At 37.6% G+C, this 26,483-nt stretch overlaps 3 protein-coding genes across 5 annotated transcripts; 1 reads left to right on the top strand and 2 right to left on the bottom strand.

The window, feature by feature from the left end:
* Nucleotides 1–5,791: 5,791 nt before the first annotated feature.
* LOC132611764 (uncharacterized) lies at nucleotides 5,792–7,180 on the bottom strand. The gene has a single exon (XM_060326141.1). The coding sequence runs from the start codon at nucleotides 7,178–7,180 to the stop codon at nucleotides 5,792–5,794; it is 1,389 nt and encodes a 462-aa protein (XP_060182124.1).
* A 5,580-nt stretch (nucleotides 7,181–12,760) lies between these two features.
* On the top strand, nucleotides 12,761–17,380 carry LOC132610155 (3-ketoacyl CoA thiolase 1, peroxisomal). The gene is made up of 14 exons (XM_060324445.1): nucleotides 12,761–12,918; nucleotides 13,526–13,602; nucleotides 13,682–13,766; nucleotides 14,068–14,194; nucleotides 14,556–14,654; nucleotides 14,740–14,807; nucleotides 14,893–15,000; nucleotides 15,085–15,162; nucleotides 15,242–15,374; nucleotides 15,635–15,731; nucleotides 16,353–16,476; nucleotides 16,559–16,667; nucleotides 16,787–16,870; nucleotides 17,116–17,380. The coding sequence occupies exons 1-14, from the start codon at nucleotides 12,820–12,822 to the stop codon at nucleotides 17,223–17,225; spliced, it is 1,398 nt and encodes a 465-aa protein (XP_060180428.1). The 5' UTR covers nucleotides 12,761–12,819; the 3' UTR covers nucleotides 17,226–17,380.
* Nucleotides 17,381–19,737: 2,357 nt separating this feature from the next.
* LOC132610154 (pentatricopeptide repeat-containing protein At2g17525, mitochondrial) lies at nucleotides 19,738–25,967 on the bottom strand. 3 transcript variants are annotated; one of them, XM_060324443.1, is made up of 3 exons: nucleotides 22,957–25,967; nucleotides 22,713–22,926; nucleotides 19,738–22,187 (listed from the first exon to the last, which is right to left on the bottom strand). In XM_060324443.1, exon 1 carries the CDS (start codon nucleotides 25,821–25,823, stop codon nucleotides 23,943–23,945), a length of 1,881 nt encoding a protein of 626 aa, XP_060180426.1. In that variant the 5' UTR covers nucleotides 25,824–25,967; the 3' UTR covers nucleotides 19,738–22,187; nucleotides 22,713–22,926; nucleotides 22,957–23,942. The 3 variants fall into 3 exon arrangements, with proteins under 3 accessions (XP_060180426.1, XP_060180425.1, XP_060180427.1); XM_060324442.1 differs by having other exon boundaries at nucleotides 22,713–22,936; nucleotides 23,467–25,967; XM_060324444.1 differs by lacking the exon at nucleotides 22,713–22,926 and having other exon boundaries at nucleotides 23,467–25,967.
* Nucleotides 25,968–26,483: the final 516 nt, after the last annotated feature.

Raw genomic sequence — 26,483 nt, 5'->3', positions numbered from 1 at the left:
TTATTAAGAAGAAAACTTGACATCAAATTTTTTCTCATGGAAGGAGTAAAACGTACATCTTTCAATGTTAACACCCTTCCTGAGGTAAAGCTCAACTCCACATCTTCCTTTCCAAGCACTTGAGTAGTGTGAGAATCACCAAGCATGATGGTTTTGGGCTCTTCAAATGGAGTATACACTTTGAACCAATCTTTGTCATAGCAGACATGAAGGTTTGTACCAGAATCAGCCCACCATCCATCAACATTTTCAACCATATTTATGTCTGTTATCATCGCCACAAGTGGCTCTTCGGTAACGTTCGCCTGAGGCATAGGACCACATTTCCGAAACTTGGAAAATCGAGCAATATGCCCACTATTGCCACAGACAAAGCATGGCCCTCCATTTTGTGCTTGGTTTTTACCCACAGACAAAGCATGGTCCTCTATTTTGTGCTTGGTTTTTACCACCATTATTTTTCTTGGGAGGTCTACCATTATTTTTCTTGAATATTTTCTTCTTAGGCTTCATAGAGGTATTTTTGTTAGCATTAGGATCAGCATTATTAGAAGTAATTAAATTTACCTTATTTGTGACGGGTTGTAAGTTGCTCTCTTCTGTTTGCAAAAGTGCATCTTGGCCCCTTGCCTCTTCCATGCGAGTTCACATAATCAACGTCACAAGCGAAGTTTCCTTTTGTTTGTGGCGCATAGTTTTTTGAAATTCCTTCCATGAAGGTGGAAGTTTATCTATTATTCCACAAACAATAAAGTTATCTCCAATTTTTATCTCCTCGGACCTTAGCTCTCCAACGATCATTATAAAATCTTGAGCTTGGTCTACCACTGATTTGTTGTCAACCATTTGGAAACGAAAAAATCTACTAGCAGCATATTTTTTTGCTCCAGCCTCCTCGGTATCATATTTACTCTGCAATGCTTTCCAAATTTTCTTTTGCAGTAGAGTAAGTTCTGTCATAATAATCATAAAAATTATCTGATAGACAATTTAGTAGATAATACCGACACTTGTAAGAATCCTCATCGTACTTTTCAATTTTTTCTTGAAGAGAAATAAGTGTTTCATCATTCATGTAAGAGTTATCTACTTTGTTTGGATTCTTCTCAGTTAACACAGTAGAAACATTGAGATGACTTAAGTAGAAAAGTACTTTACTCTTCCATCTCTTAAAATGAGTACCGTTGAACTGAAATGGCTTGTTAATATCTCCCACTTTGACATCCGCGAATTTTTCAATTGTATCCATTTGAATCTCCTTAAAATTGTCGGTGATAATACAATAATAATGAAATTACAATTGAAAAATAAAATAAAAAATGTCTTCGGCTGAGGCACGGATATCTCGCTTTCTTTAAGGATATTCAAGCCCACTGCAGCAAATCTTTACCGGTCCAGCAGTAATCTTTCTGACTTATCCCCTCCAGGATACAGCAACCCGATCACGTCGTATAACTCAACAAACTCTGGACAAGAAGTTGAGTCCAAAGCTCCACAAGAAATAACACCTTTCTTCAACTAATTCAAATCTCTTTTATTTTCCTCACTCTTTTAAGAACTCTCCAAAGTATTTTTCTCTCTTATACTCCACAAAGAGAAACGGTGACTTTTATTTATAGAAGAAGAAAGTCATCCTTATAATGAATTGGATGATACGTATGGGAACAAATGTTACAAGAGAACAAATATTACAACTTGTAGTAATAATAAGGCATTTTAACAATAATATTTTGCAATATTAAAAATGCTCCTTAACCCAACATCGCTTATCTAAATATGGGTGCATATATGCCCCTGTACTATATTTTTGGGACATATTTACCCTCTGACCGTTAGATCCCCTTGTCCTCACTTTTAGATTCCACGTAACGGTCAGAGGGTAAATATGTCCCAAAAATATAGTACAGGGGCAAATATAGCCCTAAAATTAGATAATAAGCGCGAATATATCAAAAAAGTATAACGAAAGGCAAATATAGCTTATTCTTGAGAGTTCAAGGGCAAATCTGACCCTTTTCCGTAAAATTTTTGATAGCCCACGCCAAACGTCCGGTTGTGTTGTGGGCTCCACGCCAAACGTCCGGTTGTGCTGTGGGCTCCACAACTTTTTAAAAAAGAAATTTTTTGTCACTTATGGCAGGCTCATTTAATACCTGCTAAAGAATCTATTAAGGGTAAGTTACGTATATATACATATTAAGGAGAAATATTTACGAAACGTAACGATAGTTTTCTATTTACAAAACATAACATTACAAACCCTATAACAAACATACTTTAAAAAAAAAAAAAAAAACTGTTTTTTTTATTTTTTATTTCTCTCAAAAGTGTATGTATGAAAGTTGTATGAAATGTGTATATCTCGCTCAAGGCTTAAAAAGTTCGCTCAAAATTTAGTGTATGAAATGTGTATATCTCGTTCAAGACTTAAAAAATCACTTCAAAATTGTATGTATGAAAACGGTATGAAATTTGTATCTCGCTCAAGGCTTAGAATTTCGCTCACATTTTCATGTATAAAGTTCATGTTAGATTTCTCTAATATTAATACAACTACAACAATATTGTATACAACTCTGATACAACATTCAAGGCTTAAAAATTTCGCTCAAATTTTGTGTATGAAATGTCTATATCTCGATCAAGGCTTAAACATTACGCTCAAAATTTTATGTATGAACATGGTATGAAATGTGTATATCTCGCTCAAGACTTAAAATTTCATTCACATTTTGTGTATGAAAAACTATATTAAAAATTTCGCTTACACATATTCATACAGCTTTCATACACAAAAATTTGAGGTGATTTTTTAAGCCTATGAGTAAAAAAAAATAATATATATATATATATATATATATATATATAATTGTTTTTTTTTAAGTTTAAAATAATTTTAATTTAAAAAAATATTTTCTGAAAATAAAATTTAAAAGGTAAAAATATATGAAAATCCGTTATGTTTCGTAAAATATCGTTATGTTTTGTAGATAAGGAAAACTATCGTCACGTTTCGTAAATATTTCTTCTTAACATGTATATATACGTAGTTTTCCCATCAAATTAAACTGTTTTTTTTTTAATTGGGGCCGTGAACTGTTATGCGAACAATTATTACATATACAGTCTAATAATAATTTTTCTGTATATACAGTTTTAGACTTTCAAAGTTACTCTCTCCATTTACTTTTATTTGTTCACTATATTAAAAATACGCTATCATTTTGACTCGTCCATTTTAGCATATCAAGAGAAAGATTTTTTTTTTCTTATTTTACGCTTAACATGAATTACTGATTTTCAAATCACTCTTCAAGTCTATTGACACTATACACCAATTAATGAGTATTATGGTAAAATATAAACTTCATTTAGTAATTCTTAAGGGACGTATAAAGTCAAAAGTGGACAAGTAAATATAAGTGGAAGGAGTATGTTTGAAAAGCTTTACTGTTATTTTTTATAATTATTATTTTAGTATTAATTATAATTAAATTATTTCTCTTTTATTACAACATAAATTTGAATTTTAGCTTCAATTGTCAAGATAATTACATGAGATTTTTTTCTACATTTACATATTTTTGACTTGTTACTTGAAATAATTTCATTGAAACTTTTAATTTTTTTAATCATGATTCAAAAACTTTTTTTTTAATCTCAAGTTCAAATGGGTCTTTACCCTTTTTGTATTTTGAAACTGAATGTTTTTCATTTTTTCGTCTTTATGTTATTTGTTTATTGTTATTGCATCCTTTATTGTTAGTATTAATTGAGACTTTTTTTTTGGTCAAACAGTAACAATTGTATTTAACCAAATAGACATTTACAACTGCTAGTTCTTTTTACTCTAGAACTAGACCTCATCATCATTCTCTATTGTTTTCTTTACAAGTATCAGAAGTGCAACTAATTTAATTTGGATAGTTGTTCAGCTGTGCTAACATTTGCTTCCACTTTGGTTGTTGGTTCCCTTTCAGATGCAGCTGCCTCACAATCTCCTTTAGCCTGTCCTGGCTTGATCTCATATTGCCTTGAACTCGCCTAGCATTTCGTTCACTCCATATATGGTAAACTGCAGCAGTAAACAGAAATTTCAGAATACCTGCTCGAGCTCGGTTCCCCTTCACTCTTTGTGCGACCCAGCTCACTTCTTGGATCCAACTTTGGACTTGCCTATTTTCACCTATCCAGCCTAATAGTTTCTCTCAAATGTGTCGGGAATACACGCAGTTGAAGAGTAGATGTGGAAAGTCTTCTTCATCTCCTGAATCACATAAAACACAGTCTTTGGACACATGAATGCCCCATCTTTCCAACCTGTCAACAGTGGCGAGTTTCTGGTGCAGAGCTAGCCATTTTTGGAACTAATATCTTGGTAATGATCCAGCCCCAAGAACAATGCTCTTCCAGCTGACTCTGATATTCCGAGGGGCCATGACTGAGTATGCCTTCTTTATACTAAATTTGCCATCTCTACAATAGCTCAGTAACTCTGCTTGGATATTCCTGCTACCAAACCACTTTCTAGTGTCAAATATTTTCCTAATAAGCCAACTAGCTTGTTTAAGAGTATCCATTTCGACTATCAGCTGCCTTTTTATATAAAAGTGGTGCACCCATTGAATCCAAAGGGTGTCCTTCTTTTCAGAGAGTGCCCATAACAATTTACAAAGGGCTGCTTTGTTCCACTTATAGACATCAATAATGTTTAGTCCACCTGCAGCTCTAGGCAAACATAATGTATCCCAGGAAACTAATGCTCTCTTTGATGGTTCAGCACTTACAGTCCATAAGAATGTTCTACATAAGCTTGTTATTAGTTTTATAATCTTCTTAGGGAGCAAGAAGACCTGAGCCCAATATGTCTGCATTTCAAATAGAACATTCTTTCTAAGTTGGAGCCTACCACTGTATGACAGAAACTTCGTGGTCCAACATTTAATCTTGGTTGTCATCCTTTCCACCAAAGGCATACATTGTTAAATACTAAGTTTCTTAGATGATAATGGGACCCCCAGATATCTAAATGGCATCTCACCTAAGGAGAAGTGCATCTCTGTCAGAATTCCTTCTTTAAATGTGTTATCCACCCCAGCCAGGTATATGGAACTCTTTTATAGGTTGGCATGTAAACCTGATACTTCGGAGAAATGGGTAAAAGCTTTTATCATCAGCTGGATTGAACCCTTGTCAGCCCTACAACACATCAACAGGTCATCGGCAAAGCAGATATGCACTAGCTTCATCTTCTCACACCTTGGGTGATAATTGAAGTCAGGAATGTGGCTCAACTGTTTCAGTGACCTATTCAGATATTCCATAGCTAGGACAAAGAGATATGGTGACATAGGGTCACCTTGTCTCAATCCCTTCTTAGCTTGAAATTTAGGAGTAACACCACCATTTATCAGTATAGCATACTGGACTGTAGTCACACACTCCATAATCAAATTCACAAACTTCACAGGAAATCCGAATTCCAATAGTACCATCTTTAGAAATCCCCACTCCAAATAGTCATATGCTTTCCTTATATCCACCTTTACAATGCACCTTGGGGATACACCTGCTCTAGAATACCCTTTGACTAGCTCGTGGGCTATCAGAACATTATCTAAGATACTTCTGCCTTCTATGAACGCGGACTGGGAAGGCCCTACCACATAGTCAACCACTTATTTTAGTCTAGCTGTAAGAATTTTGGCAATAAGCTTGTATAATGTTGTACAACAAGCTATTGGCCGAAATTCTTTTACAAATGTGGGATTGGAAACTTTTAGAACTAAAGTCACTGTTGTGCAATTTGTCTCTTTGAGCAGCTTGCCATTCTCAAAAAACTGCAATACTGCTTGCACCACGTCCTCTCCAATAACCTCCCAAAACTGTTTAAAGAACTCTGTAGTAAAGCCATCAATACCTGGACTCTTGTCTGGGGTAGAGATTTGAGGGCTGAGACTACTTCCTCCTTAGTAACTGCTTCAACTAGTTGCCTTTGATGGACAGTTGTGAGACAAGGCCCATCCCTAGCAATGGTAATATCAAGACTTGGGAGTTCAGCTGCACTTGTACCCAATAGATTCTTAAAGAATCCCAAAAATTCTTGATGTGCCTGATCTTCTGTTAGAACTACTCCCATATCATTGCATTTATTGGAGATTCTATTCCTTGCCTGTCTTGCTTTTAAAAAAGCATGAAAAAACTTGGAATTTGAGTCCCCATGGGAGATCCAAGTAGCTCTGGATTGTTGCCTTAGAACCCGTTCTTGGACATTGGACCAGTGTTCTAGTTGCCTTAGCCTTTGCCTTTCTTCTTGGATAAGAGTAGGATTAAACAAGTCAGTCTGGAGTTGGTTTTGAATAGTTTTGACTTGCTCCTGTAGTTCATCAATTCTTGTCTCTAGCGTAGTCAACTCCCTGTTCATATGTGCAGCCTCCATTTCAATCAACTTCAACTTCCTCCACGTAGCATACATTGCATACCCATTTACTGGTGTCCGCCAAACATTAGTCACCATAGTCTGAAATGTCTGTTGCTGCATAAGAACATTGTATAATCTGAATGGTCTAGGTAATTTATGCTGAACCACCCCAGTATTGATAATAATTGGTGAATGGTCTGAGCACTCAGGGGAGGGAGGGGTGGGGGGATAATGAGCTGTTAAATTGCTATATTGCATAAACCATAGATCATTACCCAGTGCCCTGTCAATTAAGCTATACACTCTGTCATCAGCATCTCGTTTGTTGCACCATGAATACTGACTCCCTCTCCATGTTAGCAACCCCAAGTTTAGATCCTCAACACACTCCTGAAAATCTACTAGCTTAGGAGCTTGAATGGGTGCTCCATTAACTCTATCATTTACAGACAAAACAATGTTAAAATCTCCCAATATCACCCAAGGTTCAGCCATTGATAAGCTAATGACCCTGAGCTGTCTCCAGATTTCTCTTCTCGCAGCAACTGTGTTGAACCCATACACGAAAGTCATCGGGCAACTGAATTGGGATCCAATCTCTTTGACTAAGCAGTGGACAATTTTGGAATCCGAGTAGAGAACAGTGACTTCTACTTTTTGATGTTTCCAGCAGATCCAAAGTCTACCATTAGGAACCGCAGGATAATCAGTGAAAGTAGACCATTCCAAGCCCGTTTTCTTCTTAATCTTCTCAGCCATATTAGCCTTTATTTTAGTTTCTAAACACCCTATTAAATCCACTCTATATTTTAGCAAAACAGACTTTAGTCCCTTTTGCTTAAAGGGCTTGTTCAACCCCTCTATATTCCACGAGCAAAAGATCATGGAGGGTGTTGTTTAGTGTTATGAGTCCCCTTAAAGGTTCCTCCACCAACTCCCACATCATTGATTTGGAGTCCAATGGATATATCCTTCTCTAGCAATTGATCCGCTACTACTATGGCCTCATTAACTCTATCTTGTTTTGTTGGTTCGGGGAAGGCTTGAGCTTTTCCTCTAGTGTTGATCCTAAGCACTGCCTGATCACCAGGGGCTGCTCCAGCCGACGTCACCCTTTTGCTTCCATCATTCTGATTCACCACATTAGGTTCGGTAGTGCTCTGGCATTCTGTCTCAGGCTGTAGACCTGCAACAGGTATCTCAGTGTCTGGCTTTGTATTCCCAACCTGCTGTTCTCCTTTCTCATGCCTATTTCTCCACGTCTGATGCTGCTGCCTTCTCTTTCTAGGCTTGTGATTTTGTTGCTTTGGAGTAGGTTGTTTAGCAGATAAGTTTGCGTTACACCCTGCATCATGATGGTCAATCTGAAAACACTCTACACAGAACTTCGGTTGCCATTCATAGTCAATCTCCTGTTCCTTCACCTTCCCACCCAAAGTTTCAATTAGAATGGAATTTGGAAACTCTTGCGAGGCATCCATCTCTATTAATAGTCTAGCATAGGATACTCTATCACCCAATGCTGTTAACTTATCAGTGCAAAGAGGTTTCCCTAGACAGCTCACAATCCTCCCTAAATTCTCTGTTGCCCAAAACTCAATAGGCAAATTGGGAAACACGAACCAGATGGGTAATAATCGAGCAGATTCCTTACTAATTTGGAAGTCAACCTCCCATTTCTTGAGAATTAGATGACGATTGTTGAACGTATATGGTCCCTTTTCTAGAACAGCCATCTTATCGTCGGCATTTTCAAACCAAAATATGAAGTACCCATTCGTGTGGAGGAACACTTGCGGTGTTTTCACAAACTTCCACACTCCATAGACAAATCAGAGCATCTCTTTAAAGGACGGGTTTCCTCCAATGACGTACCCTATTAGCGCATCTTCCCATTTACCCGCCTCCTTTTTTACCTCAGACTGATTTAACTTGGCTACTTTAATCCCTTCTCGTACAATAGGGGGAAAGTAATCAAGTCTCTTACCTTGGTGAATCGATCTGTTTCCTCTCACGATATCAGCCAAGGTAGGTCCTGCTACTAGATTCTCAGCAGTAGCACCGGTCTCCGGTTTCTCCAGCCTTTCCTTCTCGCTAACCACATCTTTAACTCCGCTAGAGCTAGCAAAGAAGGTAAGTTTCCGAATTGTAATCGAAGCCTCAGACGCTGGTGGCTGCACTGCTGGATACGAAGGTGGGTGTTGAATCACTGTTGGTGCACTGCCTCTACCCACAAGCCATTGCCCAATTTTAATTGGGGCTAGGATTTGGGGTATACCGGACTCTGGTGTTACCGTTCGAATCTGTTCCGGAATCGTCACCTGTGGTGTAGGTTCTTTGGTCTCCTCTGGTGGTGGTGGCGGATTCTTCTTCCGTCGTCCCATTGTGCCGATAGCGTATGTTAGCTCAAGCCAGCTTAACGTGCGCCGAGAGCATCATGAGAGAGAGAGATTCGTTAATTGAGATTTTTTTATTAGCTTGTTATTTGATATTATACCATTAAATAAATGTTTCACTCCATTTAACAAAATATCGATAACATATATTCTTTTTATGCCGTTACTTGGCTTAATGAAGTACTTTTGTCCCTGCTCCCGAGCTAATTTGTGATGGATTACATAAATCTTTATGAGCATCTAGTTTGATCCGTTTAGACACATTTGCTTCAATATTACAAAAAAGAAATTCTTATAAACATGATTATTGTCTTGATTCAAATTTCTGAAGAAAAGTATTTTCAAACAATCTTTGAAAAAAATACTTCGAGTAGATTTCTCCGATACTTTTTAAATGCCTAAACGCCACTATTATTCATTATTTTATTTATTTATTTATACGTGATCAATAAAGAAATACAAACAATCCAACCAAATTAGTAGGTACGGTGTGACAAGCGACTGAACCATGCATTTTAATGAGCGAATTCAAAGAAAAATATAAAATGCCACGTTAAAGATTTGATTAAAAACAATTTGGACCCCCATTTAACTGCTCCTGGGCTTTAACGAGTAATATTTTGTTATTAACTTACAAGTTAAAGAACACATTGACAGGAAAATTGGTTTGGACTGAAGGTACTTTGTATCACAGTCCATCAAAAAAAAAAAGGTGGGGCCAGACCAAACGGACCTTTGGTGTTGGCCGTCTATAAAAAGCCACAGAAACAACCCCTTTTGGTTTACTTCATTGAAAAAAATGCCTTTTCGGCTCGGGACTCCCAACCAACCGAAGGAACAAGTTAGTGAATATAAGTGATTCCGGAAACTAAAACTTGTGTGATTGTAATAAGTTTTTGTGCTATTAAATGTCTTCCTGAAACGCCCAAAGATGAACCAACCCCCTTCCCCAACACTTACCCACCAAAAAAAAGGAGAGAGAGAACTGAAGACGAAAAAGAGAAAATTATACTGGATCAGAAGAAGACGGAAGTAGTTTCGGATACATGATCGAATTCTCCTATGCACACGGAAATTGCATTTCCAGTAATGGGCTTAACTTAGCACCTGAAAAATCAAATTACCCGAAATGCCCCAAAAAATATGATACCCAACATGATATACTCTCTCTGTTTCAATTCATGTGAACCTATTTTATTTTTAGTCCGCGCCAAAATAAATAACTTCTTTCCTAATTTAGAAAAAAAATCACTTTTTGAAATGATTTACAGCCACACAAATATTCAAAATTTATTTTGAATCACAAGTTTTAAAAGTCTTCACTCTTTCTTAAATGTCGTGCTCAGTCAAATGGGTTCACATAAATTAAAACGGAGGGAGTATAAATATACTGAGATAGTATCATGAATACTGCTTCAGTCCTTTTCTTTGTCCTCCATGATACTATCATGATATATAAATATACTGAGATGACATTATGGATGATCATGTTCATTTATTAAAAAAGACACACTTTTCTCGGGAAAAAACCTCTATGATACCATTATATATATATATATACTGTGATGGTATCATGAAAGTCTGCTTCAGTCCTTCAATGAGACACTCCTCAGGACCATGGGACCATCGTAATAAATAAATATATTGAGATGATATCATGGAGGCCTGTTTCAGTCTTTCTTTTAGTCCTCCATGATACTATTATGATATATAGATATACTGTGATACAGAAAGGGGTTTGGGCGAGGGGTATGTCGGGTAAATATTTTCGGTCAGTTAAGGTAGAAACGAAATTATTTTAGGAGGGGCATGGAGCGGGTAAATATTTTATATTTTATGGATATTTGGTGTTGTTTTCCAAAAAAAAAATGCAATTCTGCACAGAGCGAATACTTTTTTTACGTCAAGTGTCAGCTAGGGGTGGGCATGGTATGGTAGATACCGATACCATACTAAAGCGAAATTTTTTATACCGCATTTTCGGTATAATGGTATTTGGTACGGTATTTGGTATGCATTTTTAAAAATTTTGGTATTCGGTATGGTATTCGGTATTCATAAAGAAAATACCGAAATACCAAATATCATACCGAAGTATATAATTACATATGCAATTCATATATCTTAGTATTATAATACTAACAAATATATAAACTAGTATTATTAAGAAACTAATTGTCTAAACGTTGCAACTTTGACTACTCTATCTTGATTTAAATGTCTTTTCTAATTGATTTACGAAGAGGATTGCTTGTACTTTCTTATGAATATTTTTACATGTGTAAGATATTTAGTACATAATAATTGAGACGTTTCTTAAGTAGCAGAAGTCATAATTCTGCGCGATGAGTATACGTAAGTCGAAGTCGGACAAACTATGGTACCGATTTACCGTACCGTAAAATACCGAACCGAACTTTAAAATACCGAAACCATACCAAATTAATTTGGTACGGTGATGGTATAGTATTTTTAGAAACCGAAAATTGAAATTACTGTACTAAAGTTTTAAATACCGTACCATACCCATCCATACAAGTAACAAATATATAAACTAGTATTATGCAACCTAATACTTAAATAAATGTCCCTTTTGGAAAAGACGTTCGCCGACAGGTTCGGAGGAATTTATAATGAACGTTATAGCCTTTCAATTGCATTGATTATTTTTTTAGATTGATCAGCTTACATCGATATTAAGAGAAATATTGAAAATTTGGTAATGTAATGAGAGAACACATAAGTTACACGTTGACAATTTATTTTAGTTATATTTTCTTCATAAAAGAATCAGTGCAAAATCGTATGGGAAAGAGTGAAAATAGATCTCAATAATTCTTATGAAGTACTAACATAGAGTGGGAACCTTTTTTTCTCTCTTTCTATGGTATGGAGTAGTATAGGGGAGTAAATTTTGATTTTTGGCAGGAAAAGTACATAGATTAAAACAACTAAAAGAACAAGAATACAAGTTTTATGAGTTAAAAAAATCCTTTTAACTTATAAGGTATGCAAGTGCAAGCAATTTCTATCAGAAGCCTTAATTGACGATCTGGTACGCTGGTAGTTAAAAAAAATAAAAAATTACACACACTCACTCTCAATGTGTATTTGCTTCAATTCAAAGAACAAATTATACTAGGACTCCATTCACATACATGGTGGAGTCAACGATAAAAGAATCTAGCAAGAATCTTTCAACAACCAAAAGGACCTTAACAACCAATTTAAATAATAAAGGAATAAATACACTCAAGAAGTATTGGGTCACAAGAAAACAAAAAGAAATTGCAAAGAAATCGTTTCCCCCGTGCAAAACGTGGACGTGGAGCATCTACTGTGTGCAATATGGTCCCTAACTAACATGGTCAAATGGGAAATTATAGTGTTTTCTTTAAGGCAATTTACTAGTAACTAGTAACAAGTAGTACTACAATATTTTTCTTTGAAATTTCCATTGAATTTCTTTGTATTGAACGATGAATACATTTGAAAAAAACGTTGAATGAAGTATGTGAAACAGTGGAAGCAACTACTCTAGCTTTTCTTTGAAATTTGTGTTCACATGTGCATCTTAGAGCCTGTTTGGATGGGCTTATGTCTATAAGCCGCAAACAGCTTATAAGCTAAAAAAAAAAATTAGGGTAGTTTAACTTATTTTTTTTGGCTTATAAGTTGTTTTCAGCTTATAAGCTGCTTTAGATAAGCTAAGTCAAATTGACTCAATTATTTTTTTGAGCTTATTTTAAGCACAAAATGACTTTAAGCTGGCCAGCCAAACACTCAAAAAAGCTGAAAACAGCAACTTATAAGCCAATCCAAACGGGCTCTTAATGCACCAATTACCCCACATATTCCACTAAATTTCGTGGATGTCTATTTCTTGGTCTTATTAAACTACTAATGTGGTACTACTAAGCACTATATCTATATAATGGGACTAGTCCATTCGATTTAACAATCCATATTCATTTCTGTGTCAAGAAAGAAGAAGCATTAATAATGGAGAAAGCTATTGAAAGGCAAAGAGTTCTACTGGAACACCTTCAGCCCATTCGTTCTTTTTCTCATCACATCCATAATGAATCTTCTTATCTCACTGTAAGCCTCTTGTATATTTCCTATTTACTTGAACCATTCCTGTTTATAGTCTTAATTATCTCTTTGAACTTAGTAATTTGATTGCCTTTACTCCGGGATGCTGACCTGGCAAATAGCTCGGTCAGGGGCGGAGCTAGCTCATTGGTCGTGGGTTAGGCTGAACCAGTGACTTTGGTCCAAGTCCTGTATTTGTATTAAAAAATTCATTGAATATGTACAAATTATTAATTTAAAACCCAGTAATTTCAAAGAGCATCCCGACCCATAAATTTTAAATCATGGCTCCAACTCTGAGCTCGGTAAGCGTATATTGACACAGACCTTAGCTCCACACTGAGGCAGTTAAAATCAGGAGTTTGGCAAAATGCAATAGCTTAGGCTCAAACCTTATAGTATTTGTTATTATTTTGTATTGAAAAATTCATTTAATATATATAAATAATCCATTCAGAATCCAGTAAATAAAACGATTGTGATTCAAAAACTCCAACTAAAAATCCCGACTAAAATTTGTTCCAGATGATGTTTGAGACAGCTTATTCCTATTGTTTTGTTTCTTTTCAATGTTGTCAATCAATTCTTTGGTGTTTGTTTTCTGGTCCCACAGCCTTCAATTTGTTTAGCTGGTGATAGTGCTGCATACCAGAGGACAGCTGCTTTTGGGGATGATGTTGTGATTGTTGCGTAAGTTGTCTCACCAATATTTCTTGTTACTGTTTGATTTCCTGTATGCTAATGTTGTCGGTAATTTGATTTCTTGCAGAGCGTACCGTACTGCTATTTGCAAAGCCAAACGTGGAGGTTTTAAAGATACCCTAGCAGATGATTTGCTTGCTCCTGTTCTGAAGGTATATTTTTTGTCTATCAGCTTCGATACTCTTCAACGTTTGATTGTTCTATGCTGGAATTGGCATTTATTTCTTAATGAATTATACTAAATTCAAGGAAACAAAGAAGAAGAAATAATGTAATTATCAAAAAAATGTTAGATGATATCTTCCGGTATTCTGTCTAAGGCTTAGTGGGTAGTTACCGGAAGGTAGTAGGTACTTGGTGTAATAGTCAAGGTAATTCCAAGCTAGCCGGACACCACTGTTATTAAGAAAAGAAAACATGTATTTTTTTATGACCACAAATGTTGTACTGCAGGCAGTAATTGAGAAAACCAACCTGAATCCAAAAGAGGTGGGAGATATTGTTGTTGGTACAGTTTTGGCACCAGGCTCAATAAGAGCTATGGAGTGCAGGATGGCTGCATTTTATGCCGGTTTTCCAGGTAATTTGTTTAATTCCTTCATTTCACTGTTATATGAAGTCTTACATGATTGTTGATCTATCAGGAGGAATGACGAGCAATAAAACGGGGTTCTTTGTTTAGGTCACAACTAAGATTGACTATCAAAACCACCTTAGATTATTACTATATTTGGTAGTATATTGGAAATAATACTCCCAGTTCTTTTGAAAGTAACAGTTTCTTATTAGCAGTAAAAAATGATTTATTTTCTTGTACAATAGCCAAAACGTAATTGTGGGTGACAAAATTGATCAATCAAACTAACTAGTCAAATTCACTGTTTAATTAATATGATCATCTCGAAAAGAAGTGTCCATCTCTAACTTCATCATTCTCTCAGATACTGTGCCAATCAGAACTGTGAACAGACAATGTTCTTCCGGCCTCCAGGCTGTTGCTGATGTGGCTGCATCAATAAAAGCAGGATTCTATGATATAGGTATACAAGTTCATTGACATATATAGAAACATCGCATGCTACAATTGTGTTTACCTTCTAGGCTATAACAATTTTGTTTGTGCAGGCATTGGTGCTGGATTAGAGTTAATGACAGTTGACAATATAGGAAGAGTTCAACAAGTTAATCCGAAAGTATGCACAAACTCAGATTTTCTTCTTCGTTGTACCTGAAACCTCTTTTTGTAGTTAAAAGTTTTAAGCAGCTATTCTTTAATAGGTAGATGCTTTTAAACAAGCCCGTGACTGCCTTCTCCCTATGGGCATTACTTCTGAGAATGTTGCACAACGTTTTGGAGTGACGCGGCTAGAACAAGACCAGGCTGCTGTAAGATTTTTGAATTCAATTAAAATGTATATTGCCTTAGTGAAGTACAGCTAGAGTTCTAATCCCGATAATTTTCTGCGATAGGTTACTTCTCACCAGCGAGCAGCTGCAGCAACTGCATCTGGAAAGTTCAAAGACGAGATTATCCCAGTATTAACAAAGGTAGACTTTCTACTGAATGAGATTTTTTTATATGAGGGGCTATACACTTCTAACTAATGGCTAATGTTTACAATTAAAGATCGTTGACCCACAAACCCGAAATGAGAAGCCGGTTGTGATTTCCGTTGATGATGGCATCCGGCCAAGCACAAATTTGACAGGCCTGGCAAAGCTGAAGCCTGCATTCAAAAGCGATGGAACCACAACAGCAGGTACTAGTTGCATGCAATAGTAAACTATTTAGGGATCTTTACACAAATAACCGGTCGGACTGTTCACTTTTCCAAGCCGATATACATAAATTTTATATGGTCATACGCATTATACATGAATTATAGATATTCAACTATATGTGCATATTATATGCTATTTTAGATTAAGCGGTTGAGTGGCCGGCTATTTAGGTTAATTCTTCAACTATATATATTCTACTTCAGATTTGAACTTAATGCTAATTACATGATCTTTACAGGGACTGCTAGCCAGGTCAGTGATGGTGCGGCTGCAGTGCTTCTCATGAAGAGAAGTGTAGCTATGCAGAAGGGACTTCCAATTCTTGGTGTATTCAGGTAAGCTATATCCTTTGCATATGAATAGAAATTTTATATAAAAATCTAGACTCTATACCCCGAAAAAGGTTAGTTTGATTCAGAGTATGAGCCAGGTTACGAGTTTTCAGCCCTGAATTTTGGTTCACCAACTCTTTTGTGTCTCGTGTTTCATCTAGCGCTGTTTTGGTCCTTCACTTTGATAGATATGCTCATTGAGAAATGGAAACTTCAAATTAGATGAGTATTTTATAAGGGTGTTCGCTCTAGTACTCATCAGTTGTTCTAAGGCAGAGAATTGCATAGAGTCCATGATGATCTCCATGTATTTCTATCATGTAGTTTTGATGTCTCTAGAAAGACATGAAAATGGGGTTGTTCTTTAATTAAACCCAATATTTAAGTGGAATGTGAAGTGAAAAAAGTAATTCTTCAAGATCATCACTTGGTGCCCAGGAATACTAACAGAATTGCAGTATTTTTGCTCTTGATAATCAACGTTCCTCTCCTTTCCATATCTTCCCAATTCATGCTGGAGCTTTCTGCAAGAAATGCATCAAAGAATCAAACCGTCTAAATTGTCCTTGAGATTCAAAAATTTCCAATTGTTAATAAAGCTCGTGATTTTCTTCGAAATATCAGGAGCTTTGCTGCTGTTGGTGTGGAGCCTGATGTTATGGGAATTGGCCCAGCCGTTGCAATACCAGCTGCTGTTAAGTCTGCTGGTCTTGAGCTTGACAATATTGATCTGTTTGAAATAAACGAGGTAATATGTTAAATTGATAAAAACACCTCCAAGATGAAACTGTAACAAATTTTGTCTCAAGCAATATATGTTACCTTGACAGGCATTTGCATCCCAATTTGTCTATTGCCGCAAGAAACTCAATCTTGACCCTGAAAAAGTTAATGTGAATGGAGGGGCAATAGCTCTTGGGCATCCTCTAGGTGCTACAGGTAACTGTTTGATTTAATACCATCTCCAATCCAAAAATGTCTTTGTGTTCTAGAAAAACAAGAAGTCATTTTTTCTTTCATATCTATCCTTACGGATGTCCTCCCTTCCTTCCTTTCAGGTGCACGTTGTGTGGCAACTCTGCTTCATGAGATGAAACGCCGTGGCAAAGACTCTCGTTTTGGTGTGATTTCTATGTGCATAGGTGTGTCACTTTTTCTTAAAAATTATACACTACTAAAAAAAATAAAAAAAAAATTGGAATTAGTGAACAGACAAATTCTATAGCTATATAGCAGAATCCATTTAGCGACGACTTGTCAAAAAATTCTATTAGCTACAAGCAATTTAGCGACGAAGTCCATAACTAATTCCAGTTTCTTTGTAGTGATATATGGTGTTTAGATCTATATATAGTCTTAAATTTGTATGGTTATCTTTATACTGCAGGGTCTGGGATGGGGGCTGCCGCGGTCTTTGAAAGAGGGGATGCTGTAGACGACCTATGCAATGCTCCGGTCAACCATAACAACAATTTCTTGTCCAAGGGTGCCAAATGAGCATGCCAATAGTTTCCAAAGTTTGCTTTTGTTTTTGAGATAGGAATGTGACACAGTACTGTAACGTTTAGTGAAATTGAGATTTATATGTATCAATTATTGGAGCGACGAGATGATCAAATAAGTGGAAATGGACAATGGTGATTTCGTTTGAATCATCAGCTTCAGTTTTTCGTTAGCGTCCATAAAAGTTCAGAGCAAGAACTCAAGAAATGAAAAAGAAGAAGGGGGTTATTTCCAGCTTCTTTAAATAAAAATGATGGGTATATTGTAGTTATGTTCACTTCCATCTCGTTTGTGAGATCAGGAGTTCCACTTTGAAATAGAAAGATGAGAGGAAGGGAAAACCCTATTCTAAAATAAGTGTTGGTATGAAAGGATAACAATATCTTTCTTATTTCAACCATCATATGAACATTTAAGTATGCTGATATTAAAGTTGTCAGATGTAGTTAAAATAAATGTCTAAAAAAAGATTGCAATTCCAAACCTTAGACTGGAACTTCAAGTAACAAACTAATGCCTGTACTTTATCTGAGGACCATTTTCCAATTCATCTAGCAAGAATGACGGGGTATCTCCTAAGCTGTTTCAAAAGTTTACTCGCATCATATGATCAACGAAATCTTCCCAAACTGTCAACTTTATTGATTTTTTCCTGTAATGATACACAGAAATGTTCAAATCCTATATTATGTCTCATGATAGATTCAATGCTGGAGGAAGATATCTTAAGGAGATAACATGGTATTCCAAGAGCTTGGGCATGGCAAAGTGAGCAACAAAACCCAAACGAAAGTCTCGTAGACGATTTAAATTTGAAGACTAATAGGCTCTTGACGCCAGATATACAACAATTATGAATCCTAATTCTCAAGCCTACAGAAAACTCAAATTAATTTCAATTGCTCTTAACAGTCTGAAGTGATAGAAACATGAAAGGTGAGACTTGATAGGGAGTCACCACTTGAAGTTAGAGAATTGTTGTTGACTAGTATCAAGAACCCTCCAACCATATTCATCCTGGTGTTTAGCAGTAAAACATTCAACAGTCAACTAACAGTAACATGGTCAAGACATATAGAAACAAACTGAGTCACAACACTCCTTTGATTACTTCAAAGAACCAATGGCAACGTTTTCAAAAACTTGGTCTGGTATGGGCAAGGGCTGACGAACACCAGCATGTTGTTGGTGGGAGTCCTTCATCTGCTAGCAGGTTTGGCAAGCTGCCAAATAAACCTGAACATCCTTCCGCATATGCTTCCAAAAGAAATTCCAAGCCAGACGGTGGTAAGTTCGAGCTATTCCAGCATGTCCTCCAACCGTTGTATCATGAAACTCGAAAAGGAGATGCTGGTGGAGAGGGCAATCACTAGGGATCACTAGTCGCCCATGATAAAATAACAATCCCTCTCAAAATACATATCCACTCCACAAGTCATCTTTATCAAGAATTCCCTGCTGGATCCTGAGCAATTCAGGGTGGGTGAGATTGATGTGCTTCAGTTCGTGCTCGATGGAATAGGTGCGAGCAGTAAGGGCAAGAAGAGTGGACTCAGGGGTGTGAGACAAGGCGTCTGCGACTTGGTTCTGTTTTCCCGGGCGATAAAGAATGCGAAAATCATACCGCACAAGCTTACAAAGCCACTTCTTCTGTTCAGGTGTCTGAATAGTCTGTGTAGTGAGATTCTTTAGGGACTGCTGGTCCGTTAAAATAGTGAATCGCCTGCCGAGTAGGTATTGGTGCCACTTACTAACGGCTTGAGTAATAGCAAACATTTCACGATGATATGTGGAAGCGTTCTGCATCCTAGGACTGAGCTTTTGGCTAAAAAATGCGACTGGATGGCCCTTTTGAGATAAAATCGCCCCAACACCTTTCCCCGACGCATCTGTCTCAAGCTGAAATTCCAAGCTAAAATCGGGTAAGGCCAGCACTGGTATAGAGCCAAGCTTATTCTTCAAAGTGTCAAAGGCAGTTTGAGTGTCATCTGTCCAAACAAAGGAATCTTTGTGCAGCAGGTCAGTGAGAGATCCTGTCAAAGAAGCATATCGATGGATAAAGCGCTGGTAATATCCCGTTAGCCCCAAGAAACTTCGGACCTCCTTGACTGACTTCGGAGTTGGCCATTGCTTAATGGCAGAAATTTTTCCTGGGTCAACCGCTAAGCCCTCCTGAGTGATGACACGCCCTAGGTAGTCCATAGAGGTCTGTCCAAACAGACATTTGGCACACTTAGCTACCAACTGGTGGTGGCGGAGTAGTTGCAAAACCTGGCGCAGGTGATCCAGATGTGCCTCCCAAGTGGAATTGTAAACAAGTATACAACAACAACATACCAAGTGAAATCCCACAATGTGGGGTCTGGGGAGGGTAAAGTGTACGCAGACCTTACCCCTATCTCGGAAGATAGAGAGGTTGTTTCCGAAAGACCCTCGACTCAAGAGAAAACACGATGAGAAAAGGTCAGATAAGCACAAGCAGTTCAAAGCAAAATGAAAATGAAACTAAAGAAAGCGAAAAAGTCATGATAGAGCAGTCTGAAAAAAGGAAGCAGTAGCTACCACAGATAAATAAGATAATCGAAGTACAAGAAACAACATACAGTAGCAAGAATCAAAGGACAATAGACTATAGATCAAAACTGCGACTACCTACTAGCCTTCTACCCTAATCTGAGTCCTCCATAACCTACTATCTAAGGTAATATCCTCGGTAAGCTGGAACGGCGCCATGTCCTGTCTAAGCACCTCTCCCCAATACTTCTTCGGCCTCCTCTACCTCTTCTAAAACCATCCATAGCTAACCTCTCACACCTCCGCACTGGGGCATCTGTGTCTCTCCTCCTCACATGCCTAAACCATCTCAGTCTCGCTTTCCGCATCTTGTCCTCCACTGATGCCACTCCCACCTTATCCCAGATATCTTCATTCCTAATGTATGTCGTCAAAAAAAACCAACACAAACTGGCGTAAATAAGGTTGGAAAACTGAGTTCATAGTAGCCTGGAAGGTGGAAGGGGCGTTTGACAATCCAAAAGGCATCATGAGGAACTCATAGTGCCCGACATGAGTTCGGAAGGCTGTTTTGGCAATATCTTCGGGGCAGACCCGAATCTGATGATATCCTGACAATAGGTCCAACTTGGAAAAGAATTTGGCCCCGTATAATTCGTCAAACAACTCATCGATAGTCGGAATTGGAAATCTATCCCTCACAGTGATGGCATTCAAAGCTCTATAGTCTATGGAAAAGCGCCAGGTGCCATCCTTTTTGCGTACCAGCAAGACAGGAGAGGAAAAAGGACTAGTGCTGGCTCGAATTACCCCTTCCTTTAGCATCTCCGTCACCATCTGCTCCATAACCTGCTTCTGAAAGTAAGGGTAGCGATAGGGCTTAACATTCACAGGGCCTGTACCAGGATTTAGATGTATGGCATCGTCTTGAGGTCTGGAGGAAGGAAGTCCTTGTGGTTTCTGAAATACATCTTCAAAGGAAGCTAATAAATCCTCCATAGCTGGTGGTATGGTGGACCCAGAATCTGGGCTATCAGCAACCAAGCAGTAATAAGAAGCAACAGCACCCGTTGCTGCTAATCGTCGAAGGCTGTGTAATTATACAGGCTGAGCATCTACGGCTGGCTCCTCCCCATGCCAACAGTACTGTTTTCCATTGTAATTGAACTGAAAGATTCGAGAACCATAATCAGTTACCACGCGCCCCAGTGTGGCCAGCCAAGAAACCCCAAGCACTAGATCAGATCCATGTAGGAGTAGAACATAGAAATCTGTCACAAGATCGCACCCTTGCACAGACAAAGTCACCTGTCGAACCACTCCTTCACACCGCAATCGTTGCCCACTACCCACCATAACAGAAAAGGGTGGAATAGGCTCCACTGAAAGTTGTAAAAATTTGGCTACCCTCGCTTGGATGAATTTATGGGTACTGCCGTCATCCTTTAGAACCTGCACCGGCGAACCATGTATGTGTCCGGTAAAGCGAAGGGTTGTGGGTGAGTAACACCCAGCTAGTGCATGGTAGGATATAGCAGGATGCTCCTGTTCCTCAGGGAGGACATCCTCAGGGCAATAACTGTCAGGAATTGTTGGGCAATATCTGATTCATCCGATAGAAGCAAGAGCTGGGGTGAGTTCTTACATCTGTGGGTGGAGGAGTACTTCTCATCGCAATGGTAGCGCAAGCCGCGCTCCCGGCGACTATGGAGCTCTGCCGGAGTGAGGCGTTTGATGGGAACGCGGTTAGGAGCATTTGGTGCAGCAGAGGGCATTAAGTAAACAAAGGGGTGGGTAACAAAGGCTGGGTTCGGGCAAAGGCGGGTCGAACCGGCCCTTTTTCCAGGGCTATCCGTTGTTTGTGCAGATGGGCCATCTGAAGGGCCTCTTCCATTGTTTTGGGTTGGTGAATTAAAACAGAGGTCTGGATATCTTGCCTGAGACCTGAAGGGCCTCTTCCATTGTTCTGGAGGTGCCTCGTGCGGAATCTACTGTCTAATTTCTCCGTAAACGTAAGCCAATCACAAAATTGCTTGTTCCTAAACAACCAACGATACCACTCAAGCGCCTCTCCATCCAAATAAAACGAAGCCAACGAGAGTTTGTGATTCTCAGCAATCTCATAGAAATCAAAATACCTCTCAGCTTGAAAGACCCATGCCTCTGGATTTTCTCCCTTGAATTGCCCAAATTCGACTCGAGCTGATTTGTGGTTAGTATGCTAATGAGCAGCCGATGGTGGACCTCGATAGCCATCTCTCTCAACAATGGCTCGCGCCTTAGAATCGTCGGCATCGAGCGTTCAAACCCTGATTTCAGCCATTTGTGTAACCAGATCCATCAAAATCTGATGGGTTGATTCCATCGAAGCACGCATGACAGCAAGCTCTTGTGTCACCGACGGCTCCCCGGAGGCCTTGAGTTTGTCCGACATTGTGGACTCTGGATAAAAGCACCAATGAAACAAACCGAGTCACAATACTCCTTTGATTACTTCATCAGAAGGAAACAATTATGAACAATTCAACTACAACTAGAAATTAGAGCTACTGAATGAAATTACACTGATAGAGAGACAAAGGATGAGATGATTTAGAAAAAGGGGATGGGAACAGAGCAGAAGCTTGATCATTTCTATGATTCTTATTTGACGTCTCAGCAGATTTTCTATTCCCTGAATATTTCCCCAAAGAATAATCCTTGGGTAAAGAGCTCCAAGATCTGCCCCAAAGAGTCAAACCAGAATGGAAATAGAACCCTTCTTTTTCGAAATTCAATAAGTGTAAAACAAATGAATTACTACACATAACAAACCCTTTTCTTTTTATATCTTGTCTGTATTTTTTCAACTCAAAAATTCAATAGTTCCTTCCCTCTATATACAGGAAAACCAACAAAAAAATATCAAGGAAAGATAAGAATAAGAAAAAAGAGAAGATTTGGGCAAAAACTGAAAAAGAAGCAGACCTGAAGATGTGACACCCAGTTGACAAGATGAAAGAGTTCTTGAAAGTTGGAAGAGAACTCACAGAGCACTCTTTGGACAAAGAAAGAAAATTGCAATGGACACATCATTTCCAGCACAAAGAGTGGCACTGTTGAGTGATTCTGAAAGTCCAAAAATATCCTCAAACTCACATTAGATGCCATAAAACTATCTGGTTAAAACCATGGCTGATGGCTCTTCTGTTCTGTAGAGATAGAAATGTACACGTTGAGAATTTTATTAAGTACTTATTAATGTATTGCTCAACTATGAAGCAGAGTTTATCAACAAAACTTGATTTTAGCTTTTAGCTTTCATGAACCGAATTATCTCTGATTACTGTCATTTAGGATCCATCATTCATGAAAAGGATTAACAAAATAGACACAGCTTTATATATCATCTTTACAGTTAAGCATGCACTTGAAAAACAAAATCGATAAAACTAAAGGAAGATACTGGAAAAGAACATATTTTAAAAAATTGAAAATTATTGAGGTAGTATCAACAATTTCTTTCGTTTTATTTGTATAATAAAGTCAATTCCTTAACTTTTTCAGGGGAAAAAATCTTAACATTGTGGGTTTACAATGAAATCTTGTAACATAAATTTTCAAAAGCTTGTTCTCTGCAATACGCACATAAATTCATCCTATATTTATTCCATAATCATGTAATATTGGTAGAAAATTAGTATGCAAAATTTGACAGAATAACTGTCCGCAAATTAAGTACCTATCTTCAACTCTGAATCACTTAGGAACTTCTACAACATAAAATGGCAACAACTTTGACATATTCTCAGGAACAGTTCGTCTGACAACAAACAAGTCCTTGCATTTTGGCAAATTGGTTTTAAAAGTATGGGTTTTGAGCTTTTTCTTCTACTTCATCTATGGTTGTCTGGAGGAAAACTTCAAAGCTGGACGAGACATTCTATCACGGCAAGCATCTGAAGTCGTTGCACCAGTTTGGTGTTCAATTCATAACGAACATCTTCTTTATCTCCCTTCTACATCATGGATGAAGTGATAGGAGTCAAATTTCATCTTGTCAATGTTAGCATCTAGGGACACGCGGTGAAAAAATCTACCCGCTGCTTCCATCTTGACGATTTAAATGCATTTAGTTCAACAGGATTTTGCCTCAGAAAATACCAAAGCATTGCTAAGGTCACGATAAACGCAAGACAGCCCATATCTATTGAATAATCATGTCTGTATAATAGCCTGCAGTTGGCTAGTTAAACGGCAAATCTTGTTATTGCCTTCTATCCAGCTTTTCTGTTGACAAAGGCACAGAAGTAATGCATTCCATGAATGGTAATCAGGAACTATACCCTTTTCTACCATTTGCAGAAAGAACATAAATGCTTTGTGGAAATCTCCATTGCTACAGAAGGCATCAATGAATGGACTATAACTTCCACAGTCCAGCAAGCAGCCTCTACCTATGATATCCTCCATCAACTTTGATGCCTTTCCAACTTTACCCTGCTTGCAAAGCAGAATTATCAAAGCATTTAAAGTTGATGCAACAGGAAGATAACCACGTCCAATCATCTCGTTCATCAGCTCAAATGCTTCTTTTATACATCCTTTGCTACAATATCCAATAATTAAGTTTGCATAAACAAGAGCACTTGGCATAACACCTTCCCCAACCATCTGATCGTAGACCCTCCTTGCTTCATCAATACTACCATTTTCACAGAAACCAAGTATTCTTACGCTCCTATCCACAGCTCGCGGAAACAAATTTTCCATCTTTCTTAAAAATGCAAGTGCTTCTTCCAAACGGTTTTCCTTGTAAAAACCATATAAAACACCATTATACGGACTAATATGAAACATCAAAGCCCCTTTATCATCCTCCATTAATTCCATGATCTTCAACCCATCTTCCATTCTCCCACCCGAACACAATCCATTGATAAGAGTATCGTACGTGACAAAATTCCAATTTATCCCAACCCTTTTCATTTCATTGAACATATCAAGCGCCAAATCCAACATCTTGGATTCACAAAGACCAGATATCAAACCATTATACGTATCTGCATTTGGCAGGCACCCTTTCAACTCCATCTCCTTCAAAAGCTTACACCCAACTTTCACCTTCCCTAATCTACAAAACCCGTTAATCAATGTGTTATAAGCCACAACATCAACAACCCCTCCTCTTTCCTCAACTCTTTCTAGTACCTCCACGGCCTCAGAAGCACGTCCGTGGTTACAAAGAAGTTCCACAACTTTAGTCACTGTAATAACATCAAGAACAAACCCTTTACTAAAGCTCTTTTCGAGCATCACCAAAGCCTGTACCAAATTCCCCTCTCCACAATACGCCGATATCAAAATATTAAACGTCACATCACTCGGTTCAACCATTTCTCTCATCAAACTCCTTGCTCTCCCTACCTTCCCATTCTTGCAAAGTGCATACATAAGTGTATTATAAACCACACTATTCGGCGTAACGCCACTATTTTTCATCACTTCAAGAAGCTTAAAACCATCACCAATCCTATTAGTCAAACAAAGTCCTTTCATCAAAATCCCATAAGTATAATCATCACCCTTAATCCCATATCCCATCATTTTCTTCCTATAAAATTCTCTAGCAATATCAATATCCACCTTAACAAGAACATCAAGAATCGAATTATAAACCTTCAAAGTTGGTTTGTTGTCAAATTTCAACACTAATTCAGGTACTTTTACAACTTGTTTAATCATTCCAGCACGACCAAGACCACGTACAATAGTAACAAAAATATCTTCATCTGGGGTTAATCCAATTGAGCTAGACATTTCGTCGAGCAACTCGTGGACATAATCGAAACGACGAAAAATACAGAGTTTGTGGATTAAAGCTCTGTATGTGGACTGATTGTGAGTGAAATTGGGAAGTTTGGTGGCCCATTTAAAGGTTTGAAGAACTTCAGTTGGGGATTTTTGTTCTAAGATTAAATGGGTGATGTTTTCTTGAGTTGGGACAGGACTGGTTAATATTGGCTTTGATTGAGTAGTGAGAAATGCACCATAAATTTGGGTAGTGGCATAGATTGACAATTTAAAGGGTTTCTGCATGTGGATATTCAATTGGGTTAGCCTACTCAACAAGACAATTACTGTTAAAAGCGTTTGTAGTCAGTTTGGCGTTTCTCAAAATCAAAGTCTTCTTTATTTCTTCTTCTTCTTTTTGTTCTTCCTCGTTGTTTTAGAAATAAAAGTCAAATTTTTTACCCTAAATAAAAAGAGTTAATCAAAACAAACAAACAAACAAAAATGAATTATCTTAGTTTTGGGGGGCAAATATGGAGAAAAGGACCAAAAATAGTACATTATCTTTGGGTTTGGATCTAAAACCATACATGTTCTTTTACGTGGAGCATTATTAGTCCATTATATTTGCATAAGTGGAGCGCTTTTAGTCAACTCCCAAATATTCTGTTAAAAATTTAACGAAAAAGGGCAAAAATGCCCTTGAACTATTAGAAAAGATCTAAAAATATCTTTCATCCATCTATTTTACTAAAAATACCCCTCAGTTCAACTTTTTGGCTCATTTATGCTCTTGACGGTCAACACTAAATTAAAAAAAATATACATTTAAATTACACATGATATTTTACTAGTCCGATTTTCTAAATCTGAAAGAATTGGACTTTATAAAATCTGGAACAACTAATATTTTTAAAAAAATGTGATAAGCCCCTTTTTTTCTTCTAAAAAAAAATCAAGATTGGA

This window comes from Lycium barbarum, chromosome 9 (genome assembly GCF_019175385.1).
Source record: "Lycium barbarum isolate Lr01 chromosome 9, ASM1917538v2, whole genome shotgun sequence".
Taxonomy (NCBI): Eukaryota; Viridiplantae; Streptophyta; class Magnoliopsida; order Solanales; family Solanaceae; genus Lycium; species Lycium barbarum.
The sequence above is the reverse complement of the archived record's forward strand: the minus strand, read 5'-3'. Positions and strand labels throughout refer to the sequence as shown.

Coding starts and splice junctions, on each gene's coding strand:
- LOC132611764 (XM_060326141.1), bottom strand. CDS start 7,180: ATGGCTGAGAAGATTAAGAAGAAAACGGGCTTGGAATGGTCTACTTTC.
- LOC132610154 (XM_060324443.1), bottom strand. CDS start 25,823: ATGCAGAAACCCTTTAAATTGTCAATCTATGCCACTACCCAAATTTAT.
- LOC132610155 (XM_060324445.1), top strand. CDS start 12,820: ATGGAGAAAGCTATTGAAAGGCAAAGAGTTCTACTGGAACACCTTCAG. Junction 13,603..13,681: donor GATGATGTTGTGATTGTTGC/GTAAGTTGTCTC, acceptor GATTTCTTGCAG/AGCGTACCGTACTGCTATTT. Junction 15,163..15,241: donor TTATCCCAGTATTAACAAAG/GTAGACTTTCTA, acceptor TTACAATTAAAG/ATCGTTGACCCACAAACCCG.